The sequence below is a fragment of the Lissotriton helveticus genome, chromosome 5_1, assembly GCF_964261635.1.
Source record: "Lissotriton helveticus chromosome 5_1, aLisHel1.1, whole genome shotgun sequence".
Taxonomy (NCBI): domain Eukaryota; kingdom Metazoa; phylum Chordata; class Amphibia; order Caudata; family Salamandridae; genus Lissotriton; species Lissotriton helveticus.
Window position 1 is genome coordinate 509,371,938 of NC_136065.1, and position 13,051 is coordinate 509,384,988.

General features: G+C 48.8%; 1 protein-coding gene across 1 annotated transcript in view; it reads right to left on the bottom strand.

Annotated features, from left to right (window-relative positions):
• Positions 1-13,051, bottom strand: part of ARHGEF19 (Rho guanine nucleotide exchange factor 19) — a 368,972-nt gene that overhangs the window by 84,641 nt on the left and 271,280 nt on the right. The window contains exon 8 of the mRNA XM_078642838.1: positions 1,270-1,422. Within this exon, the coding sequence (XP_078498964.1) occupies positions 1,270-1,422 (153 nt within the window). The remainder of the gene's footprint in view (positions 1-1,269; positions 1,423-13,051) is intronic.

The following is a 13,051-nucleotide window of genomic DNA, read 5'->3' on the forward strand; positions in this document are numbered from 1 at the left end:
GACATGGTGGCGATAGGAGCTTCGCCTTACTTACAAGGCAGCGTTAAGCCACTTAAAGTGACTTAAAGCTGCCTTGTAAATTAGGGAACCTTTCACGCTACACTTAGCTTGAAAGGGGAGGGCAATGGGTGTTGTGGTGCGCGTTCTATCTTAACACCCATTGATTTTGACGCTGCCCCATATATACAAGAGCAGCGTAAATAGAAGGCAGTGCCAAAATTAAGACCAGGGAAAACCTGGTCTTAAACAGGCGAAACTAGTAGAAATGCTTTATTTCTCCTTGTTTTTGCTGTTTTCTTGTGTGCTGCGTTGTGCAGCACATACAGAAAAAGCAAAACACAAATGATTGTTTATGTGCAGGAAGGTGCCCCTTCCTGCACATAAACAATCATTAAAATAAAATGCTGTTTTGCAACTTCTATGTGTGCTGTATTAAGCAGCACACATAGAAGTTACAAAACGGCATTTAAAGATTGTTTATGTGCAGGAAGGGGGACCTTCCTATACATAAACAATCTTCCCCTCAACACAGGCACCCTTGCACTATGGTGCGAGGGTTTCTGCGCTGGCGCTAGGCAGCTAAATTTAGCGCCAGCGCAGGGGGAAACGCAGGGCTGCACCATATTCTAGTAAATATGGTCCAGCCATGCGTTTCTAAAGTGATGAATCGTGTCGATAGCCTTCTTGGCTTAACAAAACACTTCGCCACTTTCTTGTGAATATGCCCCTCTGTCTAAATAGGGCAGACTGCGATCAAAAGGCTTGTTAGCCCCTAAAATCCCTTCTGTGTCAAAGCAGGTCTGAGAGGCACAGGCCGGTCGAGTCATAGTTTCCCTGTACCTGTAAAGTGCTGCGAAGAGCATCCTGGAAGGTCACAGGAGTCCATATTACTGTATGGTGGTGAAATGGGAGGAAAAGTCCAGTTGGATCAAGGATTCCCCCGAGCAGTAGTGAGACCCAGTCTGATTGGGCCTTGGATTCCATGCATCTATTAGAAAAAACAGACCTAAGCCTTAAGTGTTTGTTTTTGGTTGATCAATGACTTCACCAATGCAGGTGATGATTCATCTTGCAGGGATCTCTATTTTTTGCAACGTAACCAGCCCTACCTCAAATGACTGTTAGAGGACCTAACAAAAGGTACATAGTATAAGTGGAAGCAAGTGAAGAGTTGACATTTCCAACGATTACCACAAATGTGTAGGCTGGCAGACTGATAGACACACAGCAAGATAAAGAAGACAGTGATGAAGCAGACCCCATACATACAGGAGACGCTGGTAGGTCTGTTCCTGGTAGGCCTGGTTGGTGACATAAGGAAGGTAGACCCGGCGAAATTCTGGGCAGTGGTTGAGAACAATGTCACAGACATCAAAACACAGAACGTCCTCCTCCAGCCTCTCTTCCAAAACCAGCAAGAACCTATCCAAGGGAGAAAAAACAATTGGCACCCAAATATCGCACAACCTCAGGGTTTTCTGCTACAGGGTGGACATGTAACGATATCACTGAATGCAAGACATGAGAGTTTTCCCAAGAGCCAAAGAGAGCAAGAAACTTGACAACCTTAACTACGTAAAACTTTTTTGGGGAAAATGTATGTCTATCTCACTTTGGGTTTGAAGAGTTCTCATTCATGTTTATGCAGCACTGTCCATGTTTCCAACCCCATTGAGCTGAGTGTGATCAAAAACGGCCAAAGTGCTAAGTGCTTGACAGAAGGAAAATTTGGGTTTTAGGTCAAGGCTGGGACAACTACTCAACTGAATTTTGCTGAGTCATTATTTCTTCCGAGATCAAGAAAATTGGTAAAGTGAGATTGGTGATCATAACCCATTGGATAAGCAGGACAAAATCCAGAAAGTGTGAGATCAGGACAATAAAAATGACCCAAACAGTTTTAAGAAATGCTTGCTTGAAGCGCATACAGTTCAATTACTTGCATTAGGCATATTTTTCCCAGGGAAGATAGCTAAGATGTACCTTGGAGCAACAGACTGCTACCCAAGATGTGATTGGATCTGTGTCTGATTTCTAAAACGTGTTTTGGGCAGCCGCGGCCGGTAGTGGGAGTATCGGCCGGGCGGTGACGTGGGGAGAGGGAGGGGCAGGGTGGGGGATAGTAATGTATGGATTACGGACTTTAAACGGTAAGTAAACATAAAAATAAATCAAATGAATTTCGTTGCACACACTGCGTCGCATTTCGTGATGCAGTGTGTGCAACAAAATTTGTTTTATTTATTTTTATGTTTACTTAACTTTTATAGTCCGTAATCCATACATTACTACCCCCCACCCTCGCCCCTCCCCACGTCACCGCCCGGCCGGTACTCCCACTACCGGCCGCGGCTGGTTTTGGGATTGCAGTGATAAAACAATTTTAGGGTACTTAGCAACCCTTATATCAGCGATAATAGAAAAAAGAGATAGAAATGCACTCTAGTGTCAAGTGTGCTGGGTCACATATGCAGATCAAAAAGATTGAAGGTCAGATACAAATTCGTAGATCTGGCTTTTGTGTTGGCAAAGTGCAGAATAGCCATGAATAGGAAATTGAAGGATGCATCAAAGACAAAGGTATGGCTTGCTGATCTTAAAAGGCAGAGGCAGAGAGTGCACCTTTCATGGCACAACAAAGCGGTACAAGAAGAGTAGCCACAGATGTGGACTGGGACAATATTATGCAAATGCTACAAACAAAACTAGACCACCATACTGTTGTATGTCGGAACCACGTAGGCATTTATAATGCCTGCCTTGACAACGCGGTCCGAACCATGAATGCGTCTTAGCAATGCATTACTTTACCATACAAGGCATTACACCATGGTGTAAGGGTATCTGGGTTATTGACATGCTTATTTTTGTGCAGGAAGGTGCACCTTCCTGCCCAAAAACAATCACAAGAGGCATTTCCTTGTTCTATGTGTAGAGCAGAATAAAAAATACATGGAGAGAAGAAACAAGCATTGGAAATGCAATAGGTCTCGCATTAGAAAAGTTGGAGTTATTGGTCTTGTAAATGACATATTTTATTTATTTGTTGGTTTTTAAAATTGCTAAATTGATGGCTTTGTCATTTACAATGCCAATAGTTATAACTTTCGCGAATGTGACGCCTATAGCATTTGGAATGCAACATGTTTTGTATTTACGTCACTTGGATGGCAGCTCTGGTCGTTAGGCCACATCTCTAGAGAGCAGGAGAGTGCAGCAGGGGAGAGAAGCACAGCAATGCAATAGGTCTCGCATTAGGAAAGTTTGAGCTATTGGTATTGTAAAGGACACATTTTTTATTTATGTGCTTGTTTTGAAAATAGCGAAATTAATAGCTTTGTTATTTACAATGCCAATAGTTTTATCTTTCGCAAATGTGACACCTATTGTAACACAATATGTGTTGTGAGGGTGAGTGAGGGTGAGGGTGAGGGGTTGAGGGTGAGTGAGGGTGAGGGGTTGAGGGTGAGGGGTTGAGGGTGAGGGGTTGAGGGTGAGTGAGGGTGAGGGTGAGTGAGGGTGAGGGGTTGAGGGTGAGTGAGGGTGAGGGGTTGAGGGTGAGTGAGGGTGAGGGGTTGAGGGTGAGTGAGGGTGAGGGTGAGGGGTTGAGGGTGAGTGAGGGTGAGGGTGAGTGAGGGTGAGGGGTTGAGGGTGAGTGAGGGTGAGTGAGGGTGAGTGAGGGTGAGGGGTTGAGGGTGAGTGAGGGTGAGTGAGAGTGAGGGTGAGTGAGGGGTTGAGGGTGAGGGGTTGAGGGTGAGTGAGGGTGAGGGTGAGGGGTTGAGGGTGAGTGAGGGTGAGGGGTTGAGGGTGAGTGAGGGTGAGTGAGGATGAGGGGTTGAGGGTGAGTGAGGGTGAGTGAGGGTGAGTGAGGGTGAGGGTGAGTGAGGGTGAGGGTGGGTGAGGGTGGGTGAGGGTGAGTGAGGGGTTGAGGGTGAGTGAGGGTGAGTGAGGGTGAGGGTGAGTGAGGGTGAGGGGTTGAGGGTGAGGGGTTGAGGTGAGTGAGGGTGAGGGTGAGTGAGGGTGAGGGGTTGAGGGTGAGGGTTAAGTGAGGGTGAGGGTGAGTGAGGGTGAGGGGTTGAGGGTGAGTGAGGGTGAGTGAGGGTGAGGGGTTGATGGTGAGTGAGGGTGAGTGAGGGGTTGAGGGTGAGTGAGGGTGAGGGGTTGAGGGTGAGTGAGGGTGAGGGGTTGAGGGCGAGTGAGGGTGAGGGTGGGTGAGGGTGAGTGAGGATGAGGGGTTGAGGGTGAGTGAGGGTGAGGGTGAGTGAGGGTGAGTGAGGGGTGAGGGAGGGTGAGGGTGAGGGAGGGTGAGGGTGAGGGAGGGTGAGGGGTTGAGGGGTTGAGGGTGAGTGAGGGTGAGGGGTTGAGGGTGAGTGAGGGTGAGTGAGGGTGAGGGGTTGAGGGTGAGTGAGGGTGAGGGTGAGTGAGGGTGAGTGAGGGTGAGGGGTTGAGGGTGAGTGAGGGTGAGTGAGAGTGAGGGTGAGTGAGGGGTGAGGGTGAGTGAGGGTGAGGGGTTGAGGGTGAGTGAGGGTGAGGGGGAGTGAGGGTGAGGGGTTGAGGGTGAGTGAGGGTGAGGGGTTGAGGGTGAGTGAGGGGTTGAGGGTGAGGGGTGAGGGTGAGGGGTTGAGGGTGAGGGGTTGAGGATGAGGGAGTTGAGGGTGAGTGAGGGTGAGTGGGGGTGAGGGGTGAGGAGGGGTGAGGGGTTGAGGGTGAGTGAGGGTGAGGGGTGAGTGAGGGTGGGGGTGAGTGAGGGTGAGGGGTTGAGGGTGAGTGAGGGTGAGGGGTTGAGGGTGAGTGAGGGTGAGTGAGGGGTGAGGGGTTGAGGGTGAGTGAGGGTGAGGGTGAGTGAGGGTGAGGGGTTGAGGGTGAGTGAGGGTGAGTGAGGTGAGGGTGAGTGAGTGAGGGGTTGAGGGTGGGGTGAGGGTGAGTGAGGGTGAGGGGTTGAGGGGTGAGGGGTTGAGGGTGAGTGAGGGTTGGTGAGGGTGAGTGAGGGTGAGGGGTTGAGGGTGAGTGAGGGTGAGGGGTTGGGGAGTGAGGGTGAGGGTGGGTGAGGGTGAGTGAGGGTGAGTGAGGGTGAGGGTGAGTGAGGGTGAGTGAGGTTGAGGGGAGTGATGGTGAGGGGTTGAGGGTGAGTGAGGGTGAGGGGGTTGAGGGTGAGTGAGGGTGAGTGAGGGTGAGGGGTTGAGGGTGAGTGAGGGTGAGGGTGAGTGAGGGTGAGGGGTTGAGGGGTGAGTGAGGGTGAGTGAGAGTGAGGGTGAGTGAGGGTGAGTGAGGGTGAGGGGTTGAGGGGTGAGTGAGGGTGAGGGGTTGAGGGTGAGTGAGGGTGAGGGGTTGAGGGTGAGTGAGGGTGAGGGGTTGAGGGTGAGGGTGTTGAGGGTGAGTGAGGGTGAGGGGTTGAGGGTGAGTGAGGGTGAGGGGTTGAGGGTGAGTGAGGGTGGGTGAGGGTGAGGGGTTGAGGGTGAGTGAGGGTGAGGGGTTGAGGGTGAGTGAGGGTGAGTGAGGGTGAGGGTGAGTGGTTGAGGGTGAGTGAGGGTGAGGGTTGAGGGTGAGTGAGGGTGAGGGGTTGAGGGTGAGTGAGGGTGAGGGGGTGAGGGTGAGTGAGGGTGAGGGTGAGTGAGGGTGAGGGGGGGTGAGGGTGAGGGTGAGTGAGGGGTGAGGGAGGGTGAGGGTGAGTGAGGGTGAGTGAGGGTGAGGGGTGAGGGTGAGTGAGGGTGAGGGGTTGAGGGAGGGTGAGGGTGAGGGGTTGAGGGTGAGTGAGGGTGAGGGGTTGAGGGTGAGTGAGGGTGAGGGGAAGTTTATTTTATGTTGAGGGTGAGGGAGGGTGAGTGAGAGTGAGGGTGAGTGAGGGGTTGAGGGTGAGGGGTTGAGGGTGAGTGAGGGTGAGAGGTTGAGGGTGAGTGAGGGTGAGGGGTTGAGGGTGAGTGAGGGTTGAGTGAGGGTGAGGGGTTGAGGGTGAGTGAGGGTGAGGGTGAGTGAGGTGTGAGTGAGGGTGAATGAGGGTGAGTGAGGGTGAGTGAGGGTGAGTGAGGGTGAGTGAGGGTGAGGGTGAGTGAGTGTGAGGGTGAGGGGTTGAGGGTGAGTGAGGGTGAGGGTTAGAGTGAGGGTGAGGGGTTGAGGGTGAGTGAGGGTGAGGGGTTGAGGGTGAGTGAGGGTGAGTGAGGGTGAGGGGTTGAGGGTGAGGGGTTTAGGGTGAGTGAGGGTGAGTGAGGGTGAGGGTGAGGGGTTGAGGGTGAGTGAGGGTGAGGGTGGGTGAGGGTGAGGGGATGAGGGTGAGTGAGGGTGAGGGGTTGAGGGTGAGTGAGGGTGAGGGGTTGAGGGTGAGTGAGGGTGAGGGTGAGTGAGGGTGAGTGAGGGTGAGGGGTTGAGGAGTGAGTGAGGGTGAGGGGTTGAGGGTGAGTGAGAGTGAGGGTGAGGGGTTGAGGGTGAGTGAGGGTGAGTGAGGGTGAGGGGGTGAGGGTGAGTGAGGGTGAGTGAGGGTGAGGGTGAGTGAGGGTGAGGGTGAGTGAGGGTGGGTGAGGGTTTGAGGGTGAGAGTGAGGGTGAGGGGTTGAGGGAGGGTGAGGGTGAGGGTTGAGGGTGAGTGAGGGTGAGGGGTGATAGTATGTGAGTGAGGGTGATGTGATTCTTTTTAATGTGAGTGAGGGTGAGGGGTGAGGGTGAGTGAGGGTGAGGGGTTGAGGGTGAGTGAGGGTGAGTGAGGGTGAGGGTGAGTGAGGGTGAGGGGTGAGGGGTGAGTGAGGGTGAGGGTGAGTGAGGGTGAGTGAGGTGAGGGTGAGTGAGGGTGAGGGTATTTATTGATGGGTGAGGGTGAGTGAGGGTGAGTGAGGGTGAGTGAGGGTGATGTGAGGGTGAGGGTTGAGGGTGAGTGAGGGTGAGGGGTTGAGGGGTGAGTGAGGGTGAGGGGTTGAGGGTGAGTGAGGGTGAGGGTGAGGGTGAGTGAGGTTGAGGGTGAGTGAGGGGTGAGTGAGGGTGGGTGAGTGAGGGTGAGGGTGAGTGAGGGTGAGGTGGGGTGAGTGAGGGTGAGTGAGGGTGAGTGAGGGTGAGGGTTGAGGTGAGGGTGAGTGAGGGTGAGGGGTTGAGGGTGAGGGAGGGTGAGGGGTTGAGGGTGAGTGAGGGTGAGTGAGGGTGAGGGTGAGGGGTTGAGGGTTGAGGGTGAGTGAGGGTGAGGGGTTGAGGGTGAGTGAGGTAACCTGCATGGTAACCTGAAAAAAATGTGGGTGTGAGCCATGTGAAGGGGTCTGCGGTGAGTGTGAGACCCGAAAAAGGCAGAAGTCGGGAAGGAGAGGCTGCGGGTAAGGGTGTGCACGAAAGTGAATGTGCACAAATGGGGCCATGCGGTGGGCGACCAAAGCAGAAGCGGCTCGCAGAATAAGCGGGCCAAGGCCGAGAGTCCACTGGGTGCACGCGTCCTACCCGGAAATGACTGGGGGATAGGTGGGGAATGGCATGGTAACCTGAAAAAAAGGTGGGTGTGAACCATGTGAAGGGGTCTGCGGTGAGCGCGAGACCCGAAAAGGCAGAAGTGGGGAAGGAGAGGCTGCGGGTAAGGGTATGCACGAAAGTAAAATGTGCACAAATAGGGCCATGCGGTGGGCGAACAAAGCAGAAGCGTCTGGCAGGATGGTGGTGCCGGAATAAGCTGTGCACATGTCAGGCCATGCTTCGAGTAACTTATAGAGATGCGGCTGACAGGATAGTAGGGTTGAGAGCAAAAGCGCCGAAGGGGCGCCTGTGTATATGCTGCTAATAATTAAAAAATGCATATGAGAACTGTATTATCGCAAATGATGGAAAATATATCTCACCTGAAAGAAAAACAAGAAAGGAAACAAGACGGAGGGCATTGCTGTGGGGAGGGGGGGGGGGAGGAGAAATGCACACGGCGGGCAGGGGAGGGGGCGGAGCGGGGAGAGCGGCATGAGGGTGTGAAGCAGCCGGGGCCTTTGAAGTGAAGCTAAGCTTCACTTCAAAGGTGTGGGAGGAGTGCGGCTGAGGGAACAGACGGCGATTTGGTGATGTGCACGCGCATTTTAGGTCAATGCGCTTGCGCATTGACCTAAAAGCCACGGGCACAGCACCAAATCGCCGCAGTTAGGTAAACTTTGTTTAAAGCCCTATAGTCTCGCTTCTCTCAATGCGCATGCGCATTGATAGGTCACGAGACCTAAAAACAAGGAGAAATGTAAACATTTCTCCTCATTACACCTGCTCTCGGGGTGGCGTACATTTTTGGCGCTGCCCTTGGTTTACGTGATGTTGTAAATCTGGGGTAGCATAAAAATCCATGGTGTTGAGTGAGACCACCCACATCAACGCCAATGGAACGCCTCTTTGATGTAGAGTAAGGCAAGGCATCACTAAGCTGCCTTGCCTTACTCTATATCTATGAGGCCATGTAAAGTCACGCAGGGTGGCTTTGCATCGCCTCATAGATATGATTAAGAGGCCAGCACCACCAGACCGTCATAAAAAGTGAAGCTCCAGCAGTGCAAGCCTCTTGTAAATGAGAGCGAATAATGCTCCTGTTTTCTTTACCCCTAGCACACTTCACCAGGAAAATTGGAAATGTGTGCCGGTGACAAAAGGCTAAAATGTGGGAACAACCAGCAGGAAATTGTGGAAATATAGACTCCTGCAAACATTCCTCACTTTTCAGGTGACACCCCTAATGCCCCTCTAATTCCACTCCCTGGAATTACTCATCCTAAGGGTATTGCTAATTCTAGGTGCAGAATTACTGAATCAGTAGTATCACTAAGAACGAGGGACAAACATCTAGTGTGAGGGAACAGAAGACATATCTGCGATCTCTTGTAATGCAACCCTATTTAACGCTTACATGGCCCCTCTTGAAGATGTGGTTACCCCCTTTGGGATTAAAATAGTAAGCTACGCGGACGACACCCAATTAGTCGTCTCACTTTCCCAACTGGACAACCACCCGGACAATTTGCAAAACTGCCTTAAAAATATCCACAATTGGATGTGCGAGTCATCACTCAAATTAAATGGCTCAAAGACTGAAGTTATGCTTCTGGGCAAGCAATGGACCACCATCCCTACATCGGTCTGGCCAGATGTATTCGGGGAAATCCCCGCCCCGAAACAAGAAATTAAGACCTTAGGAGTATGGCTAGAACCCGAGCTGTCGATGAAAACTCAAGCTATCAAGACAGCAGGGACCTGCTTTGGCCTAATGCGCTCCACTCGGAAGATCCTCCCTCTACTTCCGCCCCTATCCAGGAAACTCCTGGTCCAGGCTTGGTGCTGGCGCGGCTGGACTACAGCAACATGGTATACCTGGGAGCCCCTGAAGCTACCATGGCTAAACTCCAGCGCACGCAGAACGCTGCTGCCCGGTTACTTTTAAATCTCCCTTCCAGAGTATCAGCCAAACCAGCAATTCAGGCTCTCCACTGGCTTCCATTACGCCAAAGGGTCGAATTTAAGGCCCTGTGCACTGCACACAAATTGCTTAATGGTTCTGGCCCTGCTATTCTGAGAGACATGGTTACGCCTTACAAGGCTCCCAGGTCCCTTCGCTCGGAGAATGAGAACCTGGCCAATGTCCCCAGACACAGGAAGACACGTACTGGCGGCCGTCGCTTTTCGGTTAAAGCATCCACCAGATGGAATGCACTCCCCCTCACCCTTCGGCTTGAACCCAACCATCTGATGTTTAGGAAAAAACTGAAAACGCTGTTGTTCCCGAAATAAAGTCCCTCCTTATTGGTCCTCTGGTCTCCATAAATATCATAGCGCGGGGATGCCCTCGGGTCACCAGGCGCTTTACAAATCGCTAAAATAAATAAATAAATAAAATAAATAAAAATAATTAGTTCTTGGAAAATAACATTTTGGTACATTTTGAACATTTTGATATGTACTGCTTACAATGTATAGGTATCTGTGTTAGAAAACCTATGTCTTTACCATAGCATTGGAATCTCATTTGTAACAATGGGTGTTAACAAATGATTATAGCTAGAGCATGATGCCACAGACTATATCACATAATAAGCTACATGATGTCTTGCCACATTATTTGCCTTTATTTTACGGCATATTTTCGATCGATATTAACTTTATTCGATCTAGATAGATTAGACCATAAAAGTTCAATAAAAACACATAGAGTAACATTTGAACCACACAATAAAATTTTTTTTTAAATCATTTGATATGTATAATCGCTAAACCCTAATATTCTGCAATTATAACAACCGTACACTGATTTTACATAGTTACTTTAACACAGATGAAAAGTTAGTGGCAATAAATGTAAAAACCTCAATTAAGGGTCCGCTACGCAGTACTGTATAACTTTCTTCAGGTAATTCTCTGTTCTGTTTCGTAATAGCAGTTTTAAAATTCGCTAAGTCCTTTGTTTATAATGTGTTTCTAAACAATAATTATAAATCCATATTCATAAAACGTTTTCCAAGTAGTCCTCTGCTCTATTACATGACAATTTAAAATGTGCTAAAATCCATTGTTTGTAATATATTTCGGAACAACGATTATAAATCCATGTTAATAAGACGTCAAATGTTAACTAATAATTTATAAATGTTCAGCAAGGTTAATAATATCATCTATGTAATGTTTTTTCTGGCATAAAAGACGGCCCATAGAAAACTTGACATTCCACAACATAGCTCAACAGTAGATTATGACTGCAGGAAAATATATGCAGGTCGACGTTGTGTAAACTGTAAAGATCTTAAAAACGGTAAAACATAAAGTATTCTCCAAAAAGTATAACATCTACAGAAAAGTACAATGTGCATAATGCTCTGGGGCATCTTGCCATCACAAGGACAATTACTTAAATTTGATGTCCAATCGTTAAGTTTAGGGAAGCTGATCAGCCGATGGAAAATATCCATTCTAAAGCGAATTAGGACAAATCTATGTCTTGAATTAGATACAGCTTTCAAATATAACTGCATATCATAACTGGTTAAAATAAGTTGATTATTTAAAACAGAAGATGTTGGTAATTCGGCGGTCAACCAGAGATCCTCTAAGTGCACAGTGCATTGCTTTTTTAATGCTGTTCTACTAATAGCAGCCAAAGAGTTAGGATTCTCAAAATAGTCTGGGTGCCCCAAGTCTCGGCAGAAACGTTGAATATATGCCAGCCGCGCTATGCGGGTAGCCAGAGTTGATATTAAACAGTCCCCCGATAAAAGCACGGTTTAAGGCAGTGTATTCAGAATTCCAGACTTTATGCCATAGTAAAATGGGTTGCATCCTAATTGAATCTGTACGAAACTGAACCCCCAAATCAGCATGGCAGACATATAAAGAGGCACTTTGGGGGCTCCAATCAAATTCCTCAAAAACTCATTCTCTGCCACTTGCAGTGTATATTTTGTATGCCCCCAAATCTCAGCACCGTATAGTGCTACAGTGATACATTTAGCCTTATAAATCGTAATCATCTCCACTGGAAGGTTTGTACCCAAGCTGCTAGCAAAGTTATTTCTAAATAATAAGGCCCTTGTATATGTAGCAGAGTTCCATGTGCCTTCCTTGTTAAACAGGACACCTAGATATGAGAAACTTTTTAAAAAATCTATCTTGGTGTCCATAATTTTTATGTCACGACAAATCGCGGTTCTCCTGCCACACTTCATTATGAATGTTTTTGATTGATTGAATAATAAGTTGTGATCCTGCATGAATTTGACAAAGGTGTTAAGTAAAGCCTGCAAGGCAAAGGGGGTATGAGCCATAAGGATGGGCTGGCACTGGGTAATGACTCACCTGTGGGTGGTCTTTACATTGTAAAGTCAGCGCTTCATCTACATTATTTATATATAAATAGAAAAGAAAGGGTGCTAAAACACAATCCTGTCTTACCCCTCTCTCCACACTAAAATGCTGTGTACATTCTCCCCTAATACCATATCATACCCTGGCTTTAGATGCTGTATAAAGATTTCTGAGAAGGTTAATGATCGATTGTAGGAAGCTGGCTCTGTATATACTATACCAAAGTGAGGTATAGTGTGCACAGAGTCCAGTGGAACCCTAAAGGTAGGCAGAGGTAAAGTAGATAGCACCTCACTCTCTGTTTGTGGTAGTATGGTCGAGCAGTAAGGCTTTATCAGAGGACAGTGTTAAGCATTTGTAAATATATAGTTGTAATACAGTTTGCATTTTAATTGTATATGCACCTAGTTTTGACTTACAGTATTGTTATTGAGAAATGCAATGCTTAATACAGTACATATACTTTGAATAGGACATTTAGTAAAATTACTTTAGAGATTACTTTTCTTACACAGTGCAGTATGCCTGAATACTGCACTGGGACATTTCCTGTAAACAGGTAAGTAAACGTGTTTTTGTTAGTTAGTACAATTTTAAAGAATTTCTTTAGGTTTTCCAACTCCACACTGAAACATTTCACAGAAAAACAGTCAATGTTATCCTATGGAGGAAAATAGTGTTATCAGTTTAAAGGTAAGTACTTTGTTGTAGGAGTTGGTGTTCTGGGGTTAGACTCAGGGGCACCCCATGGTCAAGGATGCACTCTTGTTACACCCTTGGTGGCACTAGGGCGGCCGGGTGCAGAGTGTTGAGGCCCAATGTTATCCAATGGAGGATAGGGGGCCTCCGGTTGGTGGCTGTTGGCGAGCAGGCAACAAGGTTGTGGGAGCCAAGCTCCTGGTGTTAGGCTCAGGGCAAAGGTGATCAGGTTTAGCACACAAAGTGCACCCTCAGCGGCGGCTGGGTGCAGGGTGTTGTTTTGGCGTTATGTGCCCTGTTGTTTTCAATGGGGATTTTCGGTTTTGGTTTTTAGCTGCAGGCTCGGTCCAGGAAGACTTCCGGGAGGAACCAACAGCTTGGTAGGTAAGTTGGAGAGCTCGGGAACATAGGTGCACCTCGGGTTCTTTTCTCCTGGGCGCAGGGCGGCAAGATGCAGGGGTGTCTCTTGAGGTCAGATTTCACCTTACCAGGGCACTCGCGGTGGGTCTATGTGCAGTGGCTGCAGGTGACGTCGGGGAGTCCTGGCGGGGTCAACCCACAGTGGACTCGGACTC